Source organism: Pelobates fuscus, chromosome 9 (genome assembly GCF_036172605.1).
Source record: "Pelobates fuscus isolate aPelFus1 chromosome 9, aPelFus1.pri, whole genome shotgun sequence".
Classification (NCBI taxonomy): domain Eukaryota; kingdom Metazoa; phylum Chordata; class Amphibia; order Anura; family Pelobatidae; genus Pelobates; species Pelobates fuscus.
Genome location: NC_086325.1, coordinates 155,098,848 through 155,123,823, shown reverse-complemented (window position 1 = coordinate 155,123,823; position 24,976 = coordinate 155,098,848). Strand labels below are relative to the sequence as shown.

At 39.0% G+C, this 24,976-nt stretch overlaps 1 protein-coding gene across 8 annotated transcripts in view; it reads left to right on the top strand.

The window, feature by feature from the left end:
• The window catches only part of DAB2IP (DAB2 interacting protein), a 586,435-nt gene that overhangs the window by 319,940 nt on the left and 241,519 nt on the right, over window positions 1-24,976 (top strand). For 6 of the 8 annotated variants that reach the window (XM_063432812.1, XM_063432814.1, XM_063432815.1 and 3 more), the window contains exon 4: window positions 12,662-12,730. The exons of the other annotated variants lie outside the window; for them this stretch is intronic. In XM_063432812.1, the coding sequence (XP_063288882.1) occupies window positions 12,662-12,730 (69 nt within the window). The remainder of the gene's footprint in view (window positions 1-12,661; window positions 12,731-24,976) is intronic. 8 annotated transcript variants of the gene reach the window in all.

Below are 24,976 nucleotides of genomic sequence, written 5' to 3'. Positions count from 1 at the left end.
ACCATTAAAGGTAGACGTAGAATGTTTAACAAATTGCCTAATTATAGACCTTGGTTTTAAACAGTTTGACACGAGTCAGAGATTTCTGGGCCGTTCCGGACATCAGGTCACTTAGTGTGGCAGGCGATATAGGACATGCATTAGCTGCTGTGCGATCACAAATGCCATTTCGCCGTAAAGATGTTTACGGTGATTTATTTGCTAAATAGGGAAAAAACGTAGTACCTAAAAGAACACACTGACAAAATATTAGAGCTGGTGAATTTAGTCAATCCAGCTCTAACGATTAAATTACACAGATCACCGTAATTCACCATTTAGTCAATAAGCCCCCTTTGATTCCATTGTACAGCGCTACAGAATTTGCTGGCCCTATATAAATAATAAAATAATAATCCATACATACTCCCATATCTACCACTAGTACATAAAAGCAAGACAGTGATATCTACCTTTAACTAGTACTGTGTGTAAGGCTCACAGCTGCTACGAATACAAAATATTTTCATTCTATGTGTGGCTAAACTGAATGACCCCAGCTATTACAAATCACATCATGCTTAACAAACCGACATTATAAAGCGCTATAGAACTGCGCCCTGGCCTGCAGGTGCCTTTTATGAGACTGTAGGCAATATGGTTGTTCTTAGGGTGAAATCTAAATAAATCAATATCTACCTCAATTACACCGGCCCCTGACTGTGTTGAATTCCTGCCAATCCAATTATTTCCCTAGCAGTTCTGTTCGTTTTCTGCCAGTGTTTTCACTATAAATACGTTTCAGACGCTGTACGCCAGTTTGTCAATGTACAGAATGTAAATATGAAAGACTGCGCGGTACGGCGTACAGAATTAATGTGCTGGACGTTTATCTGAAAGCAACTGGATACTAACTGGGAGACATGCAGACAGTGGTGGAATCCGAAATCTGTTATGAAAGTAACTATCCAGGACGTGTTCCTGATGTCGATTGCACAGAAATGACTCGTTCTGAGTTATGTCGTTTTTTTTCTGATCCCATAAACACCTGCCTTGCCGGTGTTTATGGGATGTGTAGATTATCCTCCAGCAGTTCCACTTGTCACATTTTGTGACTGCTGTCAGCCTGTGCATAACTAAATACATCCCAGTGTTTTTTTATTCACCTTCGATCAACATTGTACATTTGTATATCGTCTATACAACTTGAACAAACCTGCAAAGAATGAAATTAGGCTTCCTCACTTTGCTGTATGTCCTCCCTGTGGCACATTGGGGGAAAAGTCATGGTGAAGCCAGATTAAAAAGATGCAAAGTTGTTATGGTGGTAAGTGACTTTTTTTTTATTTTATTTTTTTATGAACAACGGGGTACGGAAACAAATAAAGGGGAATACACGTAAAATAGTACCAACATAATGCAAAGGAACAAAAATAAATTCCATGGCTTGGCTGGCTCTCCAACTCTCGTACTCCGCAACATCCACCTCCCTCCCAGCTGAGTTGATTTATTTAATGATCTCTTGCTAAATACGTTTTTTTTGTTTTTTTTGCTTTCTAGATCTATTGTGGGGTAGTTTGCTACCTCCGATTTAATTGATTACACCCCCAATTATTTACAGGAAAAAGTAATATTAAGAACAACCAACAATTAAGTTATTTTAATTTTGTCTCCAATTGAATAAGGGTAACAATGTCTATTTTGCAATTTGTCCTTGTGTTATGCCAACCAATTAATACTACATTGAAAAAGGCTATATCCTCAGTGGCAATGGTAAATCAATTTAAACCCCTTTGCCATGCAAATGAGTTTCCAGAACTGTTGTTACATGACGGAGAAACTCATGAGAATGTAAATTTGCGGCACTCCCACGCAGACATTGTCAAGCTTGTACAATTTCATTGTTCGGCATAAGTATTTCTTTCTACAGCAAACCGGCAGAAACATTCTCGTCTTTAAATGTAGTGGACACGCATGCAAATTTGTTGATTATACACTGCAGCAGGTTTTCAAAAGACTGCAATCTGGCTGCGTGCTAGATTTTGCCGGGATTGGGATAATGTGCTATCCGTTTGATATTTAGACAGAGATGATTGCTTCAAAGCAGCAGCTATCTAAACCAAGACAGGGAAGGCCTTCCATGCTAAATATTTTTTTGTTTCAGTTCGGAAATATGTACCAACACTAAGTGGCACACCACTACAATTTTACACTTTTAGGACATTGTGGGACGTGATGCTACAGACATTACTCTTAGACACGTAACGGGTAGTAAATGCTAAACTGCAAAATGGAGAAAATCAAAACCTCACTGGCAAGATTTACTAAAAAAAAATATTAAAATAAAATGGCTGGTTTGGAATACTTCCTTAACTTTGCTTTAATCCGAGTCTTGTTATTTTAGGTTAGATTTTGGTTTAGTGAATAACTGCAGCTTTTTTAACTAGGGGTACTAGCGTTTTAGTCTAATTTTTAGGTAGAGCTGGCTGCGAAAGTTTAAAAAGAAGCTGTAGACTGTGGAAGGCATAGGATTGGCCGAGAAATCTCATCCTTTGTCGGGCCCTTTCCAAAAATGAAAAATAAAAATGGATTACCCTTCTAGCTTGAATGTCCAGCTTCACAAAACATAGACAGGGTTCTCTCGCGCGCATGCACACTGAGCCGGCAAGACGCTCCAATCATAGACTTCTCTGATGTCAGGAGGGGGGCGAGGAAGGCATCGCTCGGAACTTTGCCTGGCGCTGGGTTACAGGTAAATAAATATAGGTTTGTTTTTTTGGGGGGGAAAGAGGGGATTAGGGGAATTTGCAGGTTTACAGCACAATGGAGGAGGGGTGTGGGGGGGGACGGGACCAACTTAATAATGCCCAATAGGAAATTTTACACAGAAACAAAAATCACCTCCCACCGCCCCAAACATAGGGTTGAGATAACCGTTTAAAATTTGCAATTCACTTCGAATGCTCACTTTATTAAATAACTCTTTACTAAATATAAAATGAATATAAAAATCCATTCTTACAGAGAAAAAAAATCTGGTAGCATATCTGTTTCCCAAAATTGCATTTAATGCCTTCTATTTAGAAATGTAATTTAGAGAAATCATGCCAGACCCATCATGCTGTTAGCCTGATATTTATTACATTGTGACCTGAACTCATCCTGACTGATTTCTTTCTCCTCCTCCGTGAATTATTTCCCATCACTGCATTGATTTCTGTTTTACAAAACAAAAAGATAGTTGACTCTGAGTCCGCTCGTGCGTGCGTGTGCGTGCGTGTGCGTGCGTGTGCGTGTGCGTGTGTGTGCGTGTGTGTGTGTGTGTGTGTGTGTGTGTGTGTGTGTGTGTGTGTGTGTGTGTGTGTGTTTCTCTCCTTTGGAATATCAGATGCAGTAAGACAGTTTTATTGGTTTGTGAATTAGCTCCCGCCGTCCGAGAAACTCTAAATAATTATTCGGGTATGTTTGCCCTTATTCATAAGCGCTGTTGAAATCAAAGTTTAATTAGTGGTGGTATTCTGTCAAGGAATCTTATTTTTAGCGCTAAAAAATAAATACAAAATAAACGTAAAAAGGTTAGTTAGGGGAAATACAAGCTTTGGTTTATATCAGAAGAGAAACCATAAACAGATGCGAAAATCACTGATGTTGCGCTCTGCTTGCATACAATAGGTGATTGCTAGACTTCATAGCTCACCCACCAATAAAAGGCAGATCAAACAATAACCATTTAAATGACTTGATGAATCAACTATTTGATCAAACCAGATAGGTTTTCCTTTGATGAATTTGTGATTCCATGCTTTGAAAAACCAGGATGTGCATTAAACATTCACCCACTACACAGTGATACGTCAACGATTTCTCCAATGGCAGAGAAGTGATATAATTTTTTTAGCGCTTTGATCTTTTTTAAAAAAATTCTGCCTTTCATATGGCTTTTATACGTAATGGAAGACATTTCCTCTCAAAAGAGCACTCCACCTTGTCCTCTGGGTATCAAAGATTCAGTCATATCAAAACATGATGATGTAAGGCCAGGCAAAAGGAGACAACATTTCAAATTCCTTCAGGTTAAACAGTCTGAACACCTTCTTTCTTTCTTTATACTCTAAATCCTTCTTTCGTTTTTTTAATGTGTTTTTTTTTTTTTTTTTTTTGGCTTTGTTTTTTTATTTATTTTTAGTAATAAATTAAATTACATTTCTCAGAACCTGATGATTATTTATGATAACTAATTAGTACATGATTTTTTCCGTAGGGAACATTATGCAACTTAATGTGAAATATACACCTCTTATAGTATAGCAGTATGTCGTGGGAACCAAATTGCAATTACAAACTGTCATTAAAAGTACTGCAGCGTTATTTGTCATGGAGGGTGACGCTGTGTTCATTTGGCATTCCGTGTTGGGTTTGACCGATATGTATATTTGGATGTGTATGGAGAGGTGGAACCTCACACCATTAGCTCCCCTCTAAAATTAGTATTTGTATACATTTTTATATTTGGGCTGCCGGTATTTTAACTGCAGACTTGGTTATACAGCTCCATCCTTATTTTGGTGATTATTTTTTCCTGTGCCATCTCCATCACCTCCCCACTTGTTCCCCTATTATTTCTTTACCTCCGTTTAACATCTAGCCATCACCCACAGCTTGCACCCTCCATGTTTTCTTTGATCTATCCCAAACACATACTGCAATCATTGCGTCCACCCATCATTCATCTTTTTTTTCCCTGGGTGACTGACCACATATACTCACACAGAGATTTGTCCCACCAAACTTGCTAATCATCCGTTGCACCATCATGCATTGTTCCCTGACAGGAAGGGTGCCAGAAATTAAAAGATGGAAAGCGACAGACTGTGACGGAAATATGTATCACTGACCCGGAGGTTGGCCTGTGAACTAACTAACATTGCCACACGCCAAGGTCAGGACACCATGGTTGTAACAAACTCTAAAACTTGCAAAGATCAGGATTCCAGAATTCAGAGTAAAAGATAAACCATCCAAGGTTAGATATGTAAACTGAGAACTACAGCTGAAGAATAAACCAAACTCTGTATACAGACTAGTATACATAGCAACACCAAAGAACGCACTAATTGACGAACAAGAACGATGAAACGAGTGTTGTGAGCGTTGGTATGTATAGTCTGCTGTCAATCAGGGTTTCTCGCTCTGTTGATGCGCTATATAAATCCATAAATTGATACACAGCACCTGAAGCAAACGGTATTTATTATAAACTGAGGCCACATGCAACTTCGGAGCAAAGTCTAACATTATCTACGTAATGCTACAAGTTTTTGTTTGAACCTGGATGGAGGTAAGTATTGTGACGGACATTACCCCTCCTCTGCCAAAATGTATTGACTTGTAAAAGAGATCAAAAGCAGGGTCATATACCAAAACTAGTGTAACACAAGAGTCCCTTGGTTATGACCCTTATTCATTTTTGCAAGTTCCAAAGCCGACACAACAATTTAAACTCCCCTCCTTGCTCCGTGCTACTATCCAAATCCTACTGAAGTCTGCAAAATACTCTTGCATATTACTCTGCATTTCACAGGATATTACAGGGCACTCGATAATTACATTTGCCAACAGAACCTTTTAGTGATACCTGTAATTATCTTGTATTCAATTTCCTATTTTTTCATATCCAGAAACGTTTTGAGATCCAGATATGTATTTCTTAATTTACAAGCACCTTATTAGTGAGATAAATCACAGCTCGCTCATTTGATGAAAAGCTTTGCATTTACCCAATTATGTCACGTAGTAAAATTAAACGTCTACCTGTCTACAGATTTATTATCTCTAATAGAAAAGTTTTTAATTTGCAGTTGTAAATAATGCTCAAAGTGTTTGAAGACTGAGAATGAAGGGAAAATGTTAATCGTAGAGGGAGCCGTTAACGAATTGGGCTTAAGAACCAAAAAGAATAAATGATGATCCCTATACCAGTCATTTTAATGTTTGGTCTTCCAGGGATCATAGGAACGGGTAAAGGTTTTGTACAGTAGTGCTGGCATATGGTATCATTCCCTAGAAATAAGCGTCACAATGCGAGCGGATGTGTACTGGAGGGGTCTGTGCCAGATAAGACACTGGCTTTTGCTGACCACCAATAACGTTAGCTTGCAAAGGTACCCACCACCCACTGATTAGACACACTGTAAGTTATCACCTTTTCTGGTTGTATAAAAGAGGCTCACGCTGCTTATACATAGTTCACCCTGCGATTGACCTTGGCATGTGATATTGATAGTGTACATTGTATTACACAGTGATTTTGTGATACGTCAGATACATTTCTGTGAAACTTTTGAGTTCCAATTGCAACTTTTGCAATTTACTGATAGAATGAACAATGTTATGTTTTTTTATACTTTTCTTAAATGTTATTGCTGTTTGAAATGGTTTAATGTGCTTTAGGGTTTACATGTAATGACCTATAGCAAGGTTCTCAAAACTCTGGCCCTTCCGATTTTACTGAACTACGACTTCCATGATTCTCTGGCTATCTTTCATTCAAAGAATCATGGGAGTTGTAGTTCAGCAACATCTGGAGGGTCAGAGTCTGGAGAACCGTGACCTATAGTGAACGTTTCCTGTAGGATGTATGTGGAGTTTAAGTTTTGAAGGTTAGCGGGATCCATAGAGAATGAGTCATAGGCTGCTGCTTAGCAACTGTGGGTATACACACACACTTATCCATGAGTGCTTGATGTGTGAATGTTCCCATAGGTAGTGACTTTTGATTCAAGAGACACTGTATGCTCCCAGACTCCTTCATCTCTTTGAAGTGGTCTGGGTGCAGAATGCCTGTCCCCTTAACCCTGCAATGTGCAATGGTTTATGTTGCTGTGTTAAGACTGCCTCTAGTGGCTATCTTCCAGGCGCCAGAGGACTTTGTAGTCCAAACAGTATAGTGTTCCTTTAACGCGTTCCTTTAACTTTTTTATTTAGGGGACTAACTAGGCTGTGGAAGGTTTGAGGTGTGTTACAAATGAAAATTACTATGCTGCTATTACTTAGGTATCCCCCCCCCCCCCCTTTTCCCTACGTGATGGGCTGGGAAACAAAGTAAATATATCCAAATAATTCCTCTTAATTTTTCTTAGCAATTGGATTTTAATTGAATTAACTTCATTGATTTCCCCTCACTTTGCCGTAATATAAAGGAAAAAAAAAATGGTACCTCGGAAAAAGACCAACGTATTTGTGTTGGAAATGAGAAATTAAACCAACGTTCTATTTGAGGATGCTCCGTGTGCTTAATGTTTACCATTACCGTATTCATGACCATGTCTCGGGGATTACTGAGTCGGAACAGTAAATCCTACAGAGCAGTGGAGCAAGAACCCGAGTAACAAGGCAGGCATACAAGAGCTCCTACTCTACCTTACTGTGTTTTAATCTCATTTCTCGGGGAAACAATACGTAAAACAAGATCATTTAAAGGGCCAACAACAAAAGACACGTTAACCCTTTTTTGTGAGAGAGGATTTTTTTTTGTATTTTTGTTAAGCAATTAAAACAGCCAAGGATAAATTGATTTGTTTTTTCGTTCTGAATCGTAGATATTTTCCATTGCGCCTACAAGTTCAATGCATCTTTATTTCTAACCAAACTGTTACACGGCAACAATCACCCCTTTTCTAGAATATTAAGATTCAATAAAAACTTTTTTCACATCCGGTAGGATTTGGACTGTGTGTGCTGCAAACTGTTATGTCTATGGTGAATTTTCATACCGCTATGGGTCTTTCCCGAATTTTGAAAGCTTTACATCGTGACCCCAGATCACGTGTTAACAAACTCCAAAGCAGAAACAAACATTGACACAATACAATAACAATGTGTAAAACATAACCAGCAATACAACTGACAGTAATGTACACATTATGAGCATACCACAGAGCTCCATAGTCCTACATTACACAATCATTTGCAGTTTGTATGAGTGTATCACAGAGCTCCATAGTCCTAAATCACACAATATTTTACAGTGTGTATGAGTGTATCACAGAGCTCCATAGTCCTAAATCACACAATATTTTGCAGTGTGTGTATCACAGAGCTCCATAGTCCTATATCACACAGTATTTGGCAGTGTGTGTGTGTGTATCACAGAGCTCCATAGTCCTACATCACACAATATTTTGCAGTGTGTATGAGTGTATCACAGAGCTCCATAGTCCTAAATCACAATATTTTGCAGTGTGTGTATCACAGAGCTCCATAGTCCTAAATCACACAATATTTTGCAGTGTGTGTATTACAGAGCTCCATAGTCCTAAATCACACAATATTTTGCAGTGTGTGTATCACAGAGCTCCATAGTCCTATATCACACAGTATTTTGCAGTGTGTACGAGTGTATCACAGAGCTCCATAGTCCTACATCACACAATATTTTACAGTGTGTATGAGTGTATCACAGAGCTCCATAGTCCTAAATCACACAGTATTTTGCAGTGTGTGTGTGTGTATCACAGAGCTCCATAGTCCTACATCACACAATATTTTGCAGTGTGTATGAGTGTATCACAGAGCTCCATAGTCCTAAATCACAATATTTTGCAGTGTGTGTATCACAGAGCTCCATAGTCCTAAATCACACAATATTTTGCAGTGTGTATGAGTGTATCACAGAGCTCCATAGTCCTAAATCACACAGTATTTTGCAGTGTGTGTGTGTATCACAGAGCTCCATAGTCCTATATCACACAATATTTTGCAGTGTGTGTATTACAGAGCTCCATAGTCCTAAATCACACAATATTTTGCAGTGTGTGTATCACAGAGCTCCATAGTCCTACATCACACAATATTTTACAGTGTGTATGAGTGTATCACAGAGCTCCATAGTCCTAAATCACACAGTATTTTGCAGTGTGTGTGTGTGTATCACAGAGCTCCATAGTCCTACATCACACAATATTTTGCAGTGTGTATGAGTGTATCACAGAGCTCCATAGTCCTAAATCACAATATTTTGCAGTGTGTGTATCACAGAGCTCCATAGTCCTAAATCACACAATATTTTGCAGTGTGTATGAGTGTATCACAGAGCTCCATAGTCCTAAATCACACAGTATTTTGCAGTGTGTGTGTGTATCACAGAGCTCCATAGTCCTATATCACACACTATTTTGCAGTGTGTGTATTACAGAGCTCCATAGTCCTAAATCACACAATATTTTGCAGTGTGTGTATCACAGAGCTCCATAGTCCTATATCACACAGTATTTTGCAGTGGGTACGAGTGTATCACAGAGCTCCATAGTCCTACATCACACAATATTTTACAGTGTGTATGAGTGTATCACAGAGCTCCATAGTCCTAAATCACACAGTATTTTGCAGTGTGTGTGTGTATCACAGAGCTCCATAGTCCTATATCACACAGTATTTTGCAGTGTGTACGAGTGTATCACAAACCTCCATAGTTCTACATCACACAATATTTTGCAGTGTGTATGAGTGTATCACAGAGCTCCGCAGCAAGAAATCACAGTAACAGGCAGTGTGTATCACAGAGCTCCACAGCAGTAAAACTCACAGAAATGTGGATGACTGACAAATAAATGATTTTGATAGATTTGACTCTGTACATAAAACATAACTGACAATTGGTCAAAATGCTTCATACCTGCACATGTTTAACACAACTGTTGTAAAAAAGAAGTTATTTCTTAAATATTAGATCGTAAAGTTTACTGAAGGACATCACATTCTCAAAATTGTTGGTGCGTGTGAAAGAGCTCCCACAAGCCATTCGATAGGAAACAGATATAGATAGCATTGTGATATCATGGGAAAAACATGCCGCTCACCCCCCCCCCCACCCCCACCCCCATATTTATACACAATATGATCTTTTTTTTTTTTAATGTTTCTGTTTTATCAAGATAAGACATTTGCTTTTTAATGACTTTCTCAAGGCTCCCCTTGTCAGCAAAGAAGAACAGTGGGGAGGCCATGTTTTAAATCTACGTCAGGCTTCGGGCCTTCTTAAATACAAAAAATCTGTTGGAGGCCAAATATAATTTTTGTAATGGGATTTAATACGCATTACTCACACGCAGGTAGAAATCAATTTCTTAATGGATGGGTATTGTGTTAGGATATCTTCACGTGTAATTAGTTCCTGTGATTGATAGGCCTCTTGCTATACAAAGAAACGCATTTATCTTTGAGCTAGAAATTACATAAATTGTCTGTTGGGAGGGGGATTAAATTAAGAATTTGCCAATACTAGTCTGCTCTACAGTTCTTTGCTTAGGTCTAAATGTTTGCTTCATGAAAAAAAATGTATTTATTAAATTTAAATGTGATATTTTGTAGTGTGTATGTGCTATTAATCCTTCGTTTTATTTTAGAACAAAAAACTATACACGATTTGTATGTTTTATAACAATTCCCCTGCTTATGGACACAATTTATTTCTACATGTTTGGGTGCATGTGTGAGATTTTTATGTCAAATGGGTACATTTTTCAGAACGGATGATACAATAAACTGATAATATAATGGCTACAAATAGATCGTAGATAAAGATACCTGCACATGTTTACCACCCAGACACAACTGTTGTAAAAAATAAGTTCTTTCTTAAATATTAGATGGTAAAGTTTACTGAAGGACATCACATTCTCAAAATTGTTGGTCCGTGTGAAAGAGCTCCCTAAATCCATTCGATAGGAAACAGATATAGCAATATACTAGTTACACGTGAAGATATCCTAACACAATACCCATCCATTAAGACATTGATTTCTACCTGCGTGTGAGTAATGCTTATTAAATCCCATTGCTTTACTACACTTGACAAAACTAACTAATGTCTTTTACATTTTTTTTATATATTGCTTCCTGGGACCTAGTATTGGAGCAACATAGTTATACAAAATGTCCAATAACCTCATAGGATCTCTGTGATAGATTGTGAAATTGCTGCTGTTATATAGCATCTCTGGATCAATTCATTTACAGAGTATCAAGTTAAACAATAAATCAGGTAGGCACAATAAAAATCTGTGTAAATGTGTTTTTCGATATATGTTGCCGTATCTTTCAATGTGGTATTTAATGGCAATGCCTAGAACATGTAAGTTTTGGTGGATTAGGCGCTCACTATATATTTTAGGATGATATGGCAGCAGTAACCAATACAAGGAACCCCAACCTTGTAGTGAATGAATGTGAAAAAAAAAGAAAAAGAAGGAAACCGCGCCCTTAGTATAGATACGTAAAAATATATAAGTATACATAAAAACAGTAATAGTGTAGTATATTAAATATAGTGGGTGGACCAATTATCCACCCACTATATTTAATATACTACACTATTACTGTTTTTATGTTTTATGTTTTTTTGAGGTCAATTGATCATCAACCTGTTCCTTGGTGGGGATTATACCACCTATGCCCTTAAGACTAGAGCAAGTTCTGCTCTAGCAAATGTGAGTACGATATTTTATTACTTATTCACATATTTTATTTATACACACTGCACTATTTGGAGTTCTCTTATTTTTTCATATATCGCCCATCTGAGATCGTGAAAGAAAGTCACATATCCTTAGACGGGGATTGTTCCGTCCAGGCGTGTTAACAGCTGAGCTCTGAGTTAGCTCTGGGCCATGTGAGTGTGGATCACTTACCACTATTTATCCACCCACTATACCTGATATACCACACTATTATTGTTTCTATGTTTTATGTTTTCTTTGAGGTCAATTGTATAAGAAGACTACTTGATATTACCATTGTGTACGTATACTTATATATTTTTACGTATCTATACTAAGGGCGCGGTTTCCTTCTTTTTCTTTTTTTTTTTCACAATGCCTAGAACATGTCATAATAACACTACAGATATTTATAGGAACACTACATACATGCTGTAGCGCCCTTCTAACTAGGTAGATGACTGCGCTTCCTGTCCAGCCTCCAAGGCTGAGACTAATTTATGTATCAGACGATAATCTCTGATAATCTCAGCCAATCCAATACTTTCCCATAGGAAACCACTGGGTGGCTAGTGTGCATGTGCGGCAATGCTGAGCTGTTCAGATGGCTTGTTTAATTCGGCTATTTGGATGGAAGTGCCTCTAGTGGCAGTCTCTAGTGACAGTCATACACTAGAGGCATTTAAACCCTTTTTTTTCTTGTAGAACGGCAATATTTTCAGCTGCAATGTTTAAACTAGAGGGACAAGGCACCACGGCCACTTTATTGAGATGAAGAGATCTGGGTGCCTATAGTGTCCCTTAAAGCAGGAAATGGTGTCGATAATTTAGCCTTAACTACCCGTGATATATAGTGCCCCCCCAAAAAAACATAAAATTTAAATAAATAGGCAATGATTGGTTGTCAGCTATGGCTTATGTCAAATCTGCTGCTATATTTTTCAGAATTATGCAACTGCAGATAACACTACACATTTACCATCGAAATATATTACATTGTTAACTTTTATTTGTAATGTTTCTTAACTTTAATTGTTGTTGCAAGCCTCTCCCTATAAAATAGTGTGAATATGATCAGCAACTGCTTTGAGTGTGTCTGTGTGTGGCGTATGTCGATGTTCACAAACCGGAGCGTAGGTTACTCTGTGTCACTTTTTTTGTTTGTTTTCTTTTCCCCCCACATGTAGGGATGACCATCTCGATTGCAATGGAAGAGGAGAACTGACGCCAGAGGGCGGATCGGGGCCATATAATCGGTACTTGATTAGTTTTAAATGTTTTTCAAAATCTGTACAATTTAGATCACGCTCAATGCCAGACACTGCTTGTACCAGCAATCCTATTTGGGTAATAGATATTGGCTCTGTTATTGGAACATACTAGGCCAGATGTGTCAAATGGTGGGCTACTAATAACTAACAAGAATTTTAAACATGTTAGTCCACTATTTTCTGCACATAGTTTGATGCTCTTTTAAAATTGTAAAGCAGTATTTTCCCAATCAGGCATTGGCCCAGATATTAAGTCAGTGTTTCTTAACCTTTTTTTGTTTTGTCTGGAACCCATCTGTTTACCTAGCGGTAGTGATGGTTTGGGTCAGACATTAACATTATATAAAGCTCACCTATTTAAACAGCAGTGATTTATCTTACCTGTTGTTAGAAAGTATTTAAGTTGTATAAAACTAGACAGTTTGGCAAAAAACAGAATTACTAAAAATATATAACTTGAAAAATAAAAAAACTTTGGTCACGTTAAGGAATCTGTTTCCCAGATTAGCGACTCTAATTATAAGCTTGCACTGTGCTGATTGGGGACATTTCCGAGTTGTCCATACATGAGGGACACCAGGGAAGAAATCTGTGACAGCACCCTGAATTTAAAGGGACACTATAGTCATCAAAACAACTTTAGCTTAATGAAGCGGTTTTGGTGTCTGGATCATGCCCCTGCAGTCTCACTGCTCAATTCTCTGCCACTTAGGAGTTAAATCACTTTGTTTATGCAGCCCTAGGTGCATGTGACTTACACAGCCTCCCTAAACACTTCCTGTAACAGGTGATCTAATGTTTACACTTCCTTTATTACAAATTCTGTTTAATTTATCATTACTTATCTCCTGCTCTGTTAATAGCTTGTTAGACCCTACAGGAGCCTCCTGTATGTAATTAAAGTTCAATTTACAGAGCAGGAGATACAAAAAACTTTTAAAATAACTGATTGAAAATGCAACCATTTTTTTTTGTGTGTGTCAGTCACATCCAAGTGAGGTGTGGCTAGGGCTCTATACACCAAAACTGCTTCATTAAGCCAAAGTTATTTTTGGGTATATATTGACACATTAAGATAAATTATGTTTATTCTTATAATTTTCCAGTATAATGTGTTATATGTGGGACAGGATAGTAAAATTCACATACACTAATTATATTTAGTTTGTTCTGTTTTGTCAGCCTCTTTAAACTCGTTAGCCTAATAATCATTCAAGGGTTTACATCATTCTGGTTGTGTTCTGCAATACTTTTGCTGGCTGAGCTTCAGGCATTATGTATCTGTAGGAAAACATTGGGCTTGCTCAAATACACATGTGACTTCTCTCATTCAACATATATCCAAACATTCCACAGTGGAACAGCTTATGGATTTTGCCCATCATGAATTATTGCACCTGTATTGGAAATATATAAAGGTATTATTTTATCAGCATTGTAAATACTATAAATATGTTGTCAATCAGGGTATTATAGGAGACGATCTGAATGGAAGTACGTCCATGTCTTCAAATAGGTCCAAAACAGGCACAATGTAAATGTTCAGGTTTTACTTACATATTCACTCGTTCATTATGAAATCGATTTCTGTCCTGCATCAACCATCCTCTCATATTGTATCTGAACTGTTTTTTGTTTTTTTTATTAAAGGGAAACTCCTTGAAAACAATAAACAATAAACAAAAATGGTGGCCCCTGATTGTAAGTAGTCAAACCGTTTTAGAATGTTTTGACTTACCACACTCTGGTCCACCAGATGCTGCCTGTACTACTTAGGATTAAGAGCCATTTGATCTGTCTGAGCAATAAGCTGACACTCTTAATCAGGAGATTAATGGATGCTCCTGCTTTTAAAGGACCACTATAGTGCTAGGAAAAGATACTCGTTTTCCTGGCACTATAGTTCCCTGAGGGTGCCCCCAGCCTCAGGGTCCCACTCCCACCGGGCTGGATGGAGAGGAAGGGGTTAAACACTTACCGGCGCTGGAGACTCTCCTCCTCGTTTCCCCGTCATCGGCTGAATGCGCATGCGCGGCAAGAGCCGCGCGCGCATTCAGCCAGTCTCATAGGAAAGCATTCTCAATGCTTTCCTATGGACGCTGGCGCCTTCTCACTGTGAAAATCACAGCGAGAAGCGCGGAAGCACCTCTAGCGGCTGTCAATGAGACATCCACTAGAGGCTAGATTAACCCTAAAGTAAACATAGCAGTTTCATAGCAGTTTCTCACCTAGGTTAAACCTAGGTGGACCTGGCACCCAGACCACTTCATTAAGCTGAAGTGGTCTGGGTGCTTATAGTGGTCCTTTAGTGACAGCGCCCTGCACACCCTTCTTCATGTTATTATAAAACATCTAAATGTGGGCAAAACAGAAATCTCAGAAGAATGCAAGGTGGGGTCTCATTGAGTCTCAGAATGTGGTTTGACAGTGGGCAAAATCAATAAAAAGTCCTCACTCCGTCACAGCCAACAAGAACTGTGAATACTGGACTAGTAAGGATTAGGAAACTGGTGACTTTAAACAATGTGTCCACTCTGAGGTTGTGGGGCATGGGAAGAATGGTTTATAACACTGACCAATATTGTGACCAACAAGAATAGTATCTCTAAATCAATGTCAGTTTTAGAAATAATTGCACAACTTGTCTTTAAAACAAGATAGCATTAGACCACACAGGGGTTTGCAAAGCTTAGAACACTTTGATCCAGAGAGTGCAAGAAATGGGAAGTGAAGAACTGAACAACTTTTTATGTTCCATTGCTGAAGCTATGGGGGTAGCAGGGGTAGACAGCCTTCAGCAGTGCAGATGTTGAGGACAACATCTCCCATGATACTGTTACAGCCGTAATGCTGGCAAAGCACCGGAGGAGGTGTAGTCCACAGCATCTGGAGTGCCAATGGCTGCCTACCCCTGGCCTAGAGTATGGTTAGTTTTGATTTATTATTCTTTAGAACTGCTTTTGCATAGAGCAAATGGACAGCCACAAGGACCACAAGGAAAATGTAGCTTTGTTTGTAATCAAATAAATCAGTGAGTCGACATCCCCGATGACTATTTTGTTCTCAGTGTTTATGAGGTTCCTAGACCAGATACCCTCATGTACAAAGCTTCCCCATAAGACATGGGCAGGAACATTCAGTACTGGAACGGAGACTTTGAGGTTAAACTGTTCGAGAACGGTGTAGCCCCTTAAGCTGAACCAGCACCCGGAACTTATTGGCACCATAACAACTTAATTTCAATGGTACCCAAACTTGTCCTTGTAAAAAAAAAAATTGAAAACCTCTTTTTGCCACACAACATTATGCATGCTAATGCGAAAGGTTGGCTTTGGCTAAATGAGTAGCAGCGGGCTGGGTTCCAGGTGCTTAGAAAGCCCTGGGATGGCACCCAAAGACTCTGCACCAAAACAGCAATGAACTGCGGTGGTTATGGTGCTTGAAGTGACCTTTTAAATCATCATTTTAATTTCGATATTTTAATATTGATGCTGAAAAGTTATGAAACCAAAAACAGATGTTGGTTATCTTGGATACATTATCATTTATACCAAACAAGTGGTTTGGAGAGGTTTTTAACCATTCGAAAGCTGTGAATGCCAACATGTGAAATCACTCTGTCAATATACCGTTCCTCGTTCCTACATGGCTTGAATGTGCAAATGATATATGGGTTAAACCAGGGGTGCCCAAAAGGTTGAGCCCCAGATGTTGCAGGCCTTTATTATGCCAAAGCATCATGGAAGCTGTTGTTTAAAAACATATGGGGATCGAACTTTTGGGCACGCCGGGGTTAAACTAATGGAGGCTGCTGGAGTCTCTTGGTGTGACATCCTGTATCCTTGTAACCTACATCAGTATGGCTTGTACGAGGTGGGAAATCACAGAAATGTGTGCATGTTTTTTTAAATGATCGACGCTCAGTGTTTTATTTCAACTCCTCCACGTCGTACATACGCATTATAGTCTGGCAGCCCAGTCAGCCACAGATTCTCATGGGAGACATTGCAGTGGGTTTAGCCCAGGAAATGAATTAGGTCGCAGGTCTCGTTCTCCGTGGTTGTTTTATTTTTATATTCACCTTTGTTTGCTTTTTTTAAATGTAATTATACATAAGTAAAAGTAGGGACTACTGTGGAAAGTGATCTTTGATAATGGGCGTAGCGTTAGCAAAGTTCCATCTCCGTTGCTAAGCCAGTTTACCCACAATCCGTCAGTCAAAAGAATCCCACAGAAGGCAAACCGCGGACATCATGGACAGAGGAAATCAAACTTTATGCACCGTGTTTTCTGAGACACGTATGACTTGTTCATGTTTGACAGCCCTGCTGCATGTAGAATTCATACACTGCAGGTTTCACGAGTGATTAATTACTTGATTTCCTACCTGCTACATTTAAATTCTGCATATTGCAGGGCAGCACTTTTATTGCGATGCCCATAAATCGAACGGAATGAACTGTGCTGAGGACAATATGGTGGCTCTTGCACTGCGTATCATCAACAAAAATATCACTTTATAAATAAATGTTGCTGCAGAAACCGGATGTGAACTCAGGATTCTGTGCGCAGGGGCAAATGTATCTGAGATTTATGCAAATCTCCAGGAGGATTTTGCCATATCCTGTCTCTTATGGGCTTGGGGGCTGTCAACCCATCAGAGATAAAAAGATTTTATTAGATGAATATACTTTTATTCCCCCTTGCCGCTGCTGCATACTGCCTGAAATATTCCAGTTTTTCTTATCATTAAAACTTGAGGTCGGCGTCATTAAAGTGCACATATGGATACATTATTAAAATAAAAATAACGCAGCACATCTTGATGACTATGTTGTAAGGAATACCTGGGGAGATTGCTGCGATTAGCATCATAGATCTCAGAGACTCCATTAGCCATCTTTGTTTGATTGTACCACACTGTGCAAATGATGCTTTTTCCTCCTTCCCCCGCATCACTTACACTATGTGTGTGTGTATGTATACATGTATAAGCTCATATCTCTTACATTTAGAAGTTTAGTAAAGTTAGACTTTTAGTCTCTGACAAACGCACATAATGCCGGAAAAAAAAAAAAAAAAACTTCCCACCGAGAGATTTATTCTGCCTCAAATATGACAAAAAGAAAAAAATGGTATACCGGCAAAGTGGCTGTACACCAAAAATCTTTTGTTCGCTTTATTTAGTGATCTACTCCACATGACACAAAACATTGATTTGATACCCACAGTACTGGCTGTTCTGTTCTTGATATTTGGATTTAGTTGTTTTTTTTTGTTTTGTTTTTGGTTTTTTTCTCTAACGTGCTAAAATAAAGTAATAGGTTTCTGTTAGAAAGAGAGAGATTTACTGCAGCTTTCTTACTCAGAATGGCATTAGAATGTCCGCTTGTAAAAGTCAAACTCGTAAAGAAACCGCCCGCGCAGAGAATGATTTCTGGGGCAGGTTTTTTTTTGTTTTGTTTTTTTGGTTCCTTGTTGGACAGAGCTGTATGTTTAATCTGTGTAGCTTCACGTGTGGCACAGGCTGTGGCTGCTGCAGTGCCTTGGGGGATTTGAGCGTCACCTGAGCAATGGCACGTTTTCGAACTCTGCTCCGCTTCCAAAGAATGCCTACCTCTACTGAAAAGTTTCATTTTCTCAAATACTCACCAGGAAGGCTCGGGGCCGCGTTTCATAAATTGTGAAGATTTAACGTGCGAGATTTACTAAACTATGAAATGTAAAATAGTCTACTTTGATTAAAACATGGTTGTTTTAAGGAGCCTATGTATATGGTTTCTTAGATTAAGATGTAGTCTTTATCCCATTTTCATCTTTTAACATGTGTTTGTTTTGTTGTCGTTTTTTAATTATTATTTTTTTGGCGTCAAATGGTCTGATATCTGGACAAGTTTGATTTATTTTCTTTGCTAACTAAAAAGCTATATCCATCCCCTGGGTACCGTGTACATTAGCAGAGTAGATACTTGTGTACGGAAAAATCTATTAATGTAATGTAACTGTTTTTAGATGCAGGAGCCAGAAGGCTTTTATAATATAGAAGTCTCTCCTTTAGACAAACCAAAGATCATGTCCCAGGCCAATAATTGGTAATGGGTGAGTGTCATTGCATTTCTACATGATACAGAATGCACACTATAACGCTCACTGATATTTAGTATAAATCTTTAATAAGTATGTACATAACAAAAAAATAAGTATCGTACCAAAAGGAACAGAGTAACAGTACAAGGCAAATGGCAATCAAAAATAATATATACCTTACAAGCCTCAAGGCAGAAACACAAGTCACCAACCACCCCAACATTTTGGCACCAACTGGTGGATTACCCATGAGGTGGTAAAGGTGGCCGCTTTGGGCGCGGACAGGGGCAGATCCCTATCAATCCTCCGATGCTTGGGAATAACCCAGAGCGCCACAACCAGTGCTCTCTGAGTCATTAACTTAGTGCCAAAACTGTGTGAGTGTTGAGTGAACTGCATAGATGGAGGTGCACCACACAACAGTCTCACACACAACACTCAGACTCTTCCACTTACAAAATTCAGCCACCAAACACAACACTCAACCACCACACACCTGAACAGACAGCTCCCAATCTCCTCCACAAACACAACAGTCAGCCGCTACACACACACACACACACACACACACACACAACACACAAAATTCAAAGACAAGAGCCCCGAGCTTTAGGAGGGCACCCCAATCTGGCATCTTGTCAATTGTAATTTGGATCTGGATCAATCATTTACTTAAATTTCACTCTTGATGATCTTCAGTATTTAACAGAAGTGTTAACTGTTAAACCTCCTGGGTTGGAGTAAGAGCAGAGCAGGCGAGGGAAAAGGGGGTGGGGGAGGATGGTAATGTTTTTCCCCTTGTTTTACTTGCGTTTTTGTTTACTATTCAACGGAGGATAAAGCTAGAGCAGTGAGCTAATCCTTTATCTGCTGCTCTACCCCCAGAGCTTGAAATTGAGGTCCTCATGGGAATGGTAGCTAGGCAAATGCTGGCCTGAATAGTTGATAGCCTGAATTGCAAGATGAGTTTCTCTAACATGTAGTTACGTCTATGAACACACCACAGTCCTACTGCCCAGAGAATAGAGAACTGCACTGGATGCCCACCACCTTCATCTGAAATATAGGGTCTACAAGTAGTAACCTTTTATAGATATTTAAAGAGCTGCACTCTCAAAGAGTCAATCAAACACAAGACTCAATTTTTGAATATTGGTCAGTAAATTCAAAATGAACCACTCTTACACAAATCATGAGGATGACGTGTCACTTGTAGATTCAATCCATGCATTGTGCTGGAGACAACATCTCCAAAGGGTTCAGATGAGGAGATTGCATCCTCTTCACCGAACATGGTCCCTGGAATTGATTGCTCAGAACGTACGATGTGTTTGTAGTCTTTCTGCTGCTTTGCTCACAGAAAAAACATCAAGGCCTAAGGTCAAGAAACCTCTTCAGACAATGTCTCGTACGTACATCGACTGGAAATTTGACTAGTTCATTGTATAGATAACATGTCATAAAGCGACACTGAGCCAAGTTGGTCATGAATTCATTAAATACTTATTTTCTATTACTTGTGTACAAAACTATGAGACTCACTGCGGCACGAAAATGCAGACTTTTTCATATACAACAATGCTATCTCCTATTTATATGTTAACCAAAAGTTCTGAGTGCCCTTTTAGTAGCATATTTTGATCAGTGCAAGGGATACTTTTGTACATCGAAGCTATTCACTCCAAACAAAGAAGAATTTTGAGTTTGTTTTATATTCGCTCTTGGCTTTCATTAAAACCCTGCTGAGACCATTGTTCCCGTAATATGGACATAGTACGGTATTCCTTTCAGTAAGTCATTGAGATATTCTTAGATTGAAAACATGTATCTACTTATTGTATCTCTGTAACTACGATCATACATTTTACCACAATAGACCTTACCATATTCTTCTGGGAAATATATACTTTATGCTCCTCTGATGTTACTAAAGGGCCTTGAGCATGGTTTAAATGGCTTTGAATTACATTGTTTTTAATATTGAGATAGAATAGTGGAATTATCTGTTGCCATGGCAACAAATTGAAGCTAAGTTGCCAACCATCTTGTATATTTAGTCTATGGGGAAACAATTTTTTATTATCAAGGTTAAAACAGCTTGACACTCCAGCTGTTGGTGGACTGAAACATCTGCTACCCCAATAATGACTGGGGTTGGCTGGGATTATGGGAGTTGTATTTGAGGAACTGGAAAGCATAGGTGTATCATTATTCTCATATGCCCTAAAAAAACTGAAATATGTGATCATCTACATGCCCGTGCAATGGTTTGAATTTTATATGCAAACGTAGTAATGTAGTACATTTATTAAAGATACTTAACCACTAAAACGTATTTGAGTCATTTTAGGAAGATGTCCAAGTAAACGTGCCTCAATTCTCAGGAATCTTCTTAAATTATAGTGAAATACCAATCTCTAAAGCATCTGTGGATAAAAAGGCCTTTTAAGTGCTTTGGTAGTGTGAGTGGGAAGTAGTCAGTGGATCTTGGGATCCAGACATTTCATACCTAGCACCGTTATCTGTAAAATAAGAAGGAGTAGGTATCTTCTGTGTTGCCATAAGAAAAGAGAGACTCAAATCTCCTCTGTCTACGATAATCACTTGCTAGATATGGGAGGTTGTACTCCATACCCATGTCCTAAACCGAAAATAGATAACTGAAAGAGCTTTATTCCACCGATGTTCTGGAGCCAAATGTAACTTTTGTCCTTTTTGGATCTGAAATGTTGCCAGGTCCACATCGGTAAAAATTGAGTGTTTTCTGTTATCTATAGCTGCGTTGCAAGTCTGTGATTTTATTTTTTACTCTACTCTCTTGACAAGCGATGAAGCATTGTTCCCAATCTCCCGCTCCTTTTATCATCATAGAATAGATAGCAGTGCTTTGTTTTGGTTTTTAGGTGAAGCTGGTGTCTTTAGCCAAACTGGAGGATGATATCGTAGAAAACTAGAGGAGACCCAAATTGTTCCTGTACAGCAAGCATGTCAGATTTGCGGCCCACAATGAATATTGGGCAGGCGGGCCACTTTGTGCTGTGGCTGCGACCAGCCGCAAGATAGGAAATATCTTTCCTGTCTGATTCACGGCCAATCATGTGCTCCCACGGCCGCAAGAGCGCAGAGTGATTGTCTGTCTGCAGAAATAGTTTTTAAAAGCGTTGTTTCTGTTATGGGAACCATTTTTGAAGACGAAACTGCTAAGTTAAGAACATCATCTTTGATGCTGGAGCTGAAGAGGTGAGGACATGTTTTTTTTTGGTGTTGAAACTGAGAAGGTGAGCACAGCATCTTTGACATTGGAACTTACAGGATGATGGTGTCTTCTTTGATGTTGGATTGACTTCTTTGCTGGAATTGAGAACCCTGGAAACGTATTCTAAAGTCATCTCTCTGTAAGACCAGGCTATAATTATGTCAAACAAAACTGTACACTTCACAAAAAAGATGCTGAGCATGCATTTCAAATAATCTCTTTGTCTGGTGGTCATTGTCAATTCTCATGTTGATTGCCTGGTGTAGAAGACAGATGCATTTCTGCTATTCTTCCTATATGTGCGTCAATATGAAATCACTACCATTGTAGCTAAAGATGCCTGCGATTGAGCGCATTGCCTTTTCAGTGTACTTCATTGATAAAGCATTAGAGCTCGGGTTTTACAGAAGCCATTTCTCCCGTTCTCTGCAAAATACGTTTTCCTGAACTTAATATCGTGCTATAAAATGTTGAATCAACAGTTGATGAGCACAGTAAGTATGATGTGCCACCTAGGCATATGGCACTTTTATGAACTCAGATGCGATATGGTAAAGCAGTTGATTGCCGACCATAAAAACCATGTTTGGACCCTGAAGCATTTCTGGAAAATGTTCTGTCTGTCGGTTTAACGTTTCTTTATAAAGCAGGTCAGATATTTATAGTTTAGTTCCCAAGAGGGGGGAAAAAAAATTACTTTTTTTTTTTTTTTTTTTTGTATGTGTGTATGATGATTCAGTGTTGTATGTGTGTATGATGATTCAGTGTTAACATGGGAAGCTGAAGATTTTATATTTTTTGCCTATGATTTTTTTTTTCCTGCTGTCACAGAACATGACCACAAGGCATATCAACTAAACAGTGATATTTATTTTGTATTTGGGCAGTGGAGTGTCCCTTTAATGATTCTACAATGTAATATGTATGTATGTATGTAACAATTCTCATTTTAGGAAATAGCCTGAAACATTGGAAGGTTTCTAGAATGAACGTTAATTTTAATTGCTTGTGTAATATGTGCAGAAGAGATGTGTTACATGGAAACTGTATTGCCAGGAAAACAAACTAGTTTTCCTGGCACTATAGCTTCCCTCTCTGTCAAGGCCCCCTCCCGCGGCGTTAAAGGAATCAATAACTCCTTCGGTCACTTACCTGGGTCCAGCACCGATGTCCCTCGGCGCTGGCTCAGCTCCACCCATGCTCCTCACCCCCGCCGGCAGGGGAGACCTAAAGCGCATGCGCGGCAATGGCCGCGTTTGCATTAGGATCTTCCCATAGGAAAGCATTATTTAATGTTTTTCTTATAGGGATTCCAGCGATGCTGGAAGTCCTCATGCATAGCGTGAGGATGTCCAGCATTGTTTAGACAACCAAAAGTCGTCTAAGAACCCGGAAGTCGCCCTAGTGGCTGTCTGGTAGACAGCCACTCTAGGAGGACTTGACCTGCAAGGTAATTATTGCACTTTATAAAAACGGCAATAATTACATACTCAGGCTTAAGGGTGATGGGAGTTGGCACTCAGACCAACTCAATGGGCTGAAGTGGTCTGGGTGCTTACAGTGTTTCTTTAATTTAATTAAAGGGACACTCCAGACCCCAAAAGCATTTTAGCTTGCTGAAAATCTTTATGCATGAAGTGTGTCAATAGAAACTGACAACTTTTATAAAATAAAACAGTTGCACCCCCTTGGCTTTCAAGCAGACAACCGACTGTTACTTCCTGGTTTGGTTAGCTCAGTGGAGATAAACTCGAGAGGCAGCAATTGCCCAGAGCACCTGCCTTACAAAGACTTCTCATTGAGCTGCATTGGGAAGTCTGTGATTGGACAGCCACAGAAAGTCTGGGCGGGGATAGAAGGGGAGGGTCTGCAACGACAGCAGACAGTAGAAATGTCAGATCTTGCCAAGTGTTTTTTGATATATATATATATAAAAAAGTTTTCATTTGAGGATATATCTACTAAATATGGGTCTTTTATTTATTTTGTATCTGGGCAGTGGAGTGTCATTTTAATGCAATGTAAGTATGTCGTTCACTCCACATCTCGTCTCTGCTGGAAGCTCTCTTTATTCAGCGATGCACGGTGTAGCTTTTTGGCTGAGAGGGAGCAGCTGTTTCTCCTTCCTGAAAAGCGCAGGTATGCAGACTGTCCAGCGGGTTCGTGTTAATAAACTGTTTAACTACTTACATTAGAGTGATAGTGATGCAGGTCACATCTGGCACCATAACCCCAACACTATATTTTAGTGCTTGGAGTGTGGTTTCCTTTAACTGTGACTGTTTCACCAGTGTTTTACATCAGTGTATTTAATGGGACAATCCACGCACCATAACCACTTCATTGTAATGAAGTTGTCATGGTGTGAGGAAGTACCAGGTACTAGCTTACCTCATGGGGTTAAACCATTCACGAACGGTTTAACCCCGAAATTTTGATTGTAGCGCCCATTCGCTCTGCTTAGCTATTTCTGCCACTGTCTGATACCTGAATCTGGAAGCCTCGGATTCGGTGCAGATGATAGGCTGAAAGCATCAGCTGACACTCTAAGACTATTTGTAACTCCCAATTTAAAGAGTGGGTTCAGAAACACACATATTTACATTCTGATTAAGTTGTTATAGTGCCTGGAGTATTCCTTTAAATGTATTGTTAGTTGTTGTTTTTTTTTTTTTTTTAAATGTTTCCCTTTTTATTAAATTGTAAAAACAAATTATTAAATGCTCCTGAATTACATTTGTGTTACTCTTTGCCAAGATTTAATTTGTAATTTGACATCCCTGCTAAATCGTACGTTAGAGTGGAAGCATACTATACGCTACCTATATTTTTTCACACAGCTCTTTGGATTTTAATCTAAAGTTTCTTCATCCAATTAAAAGAATGAA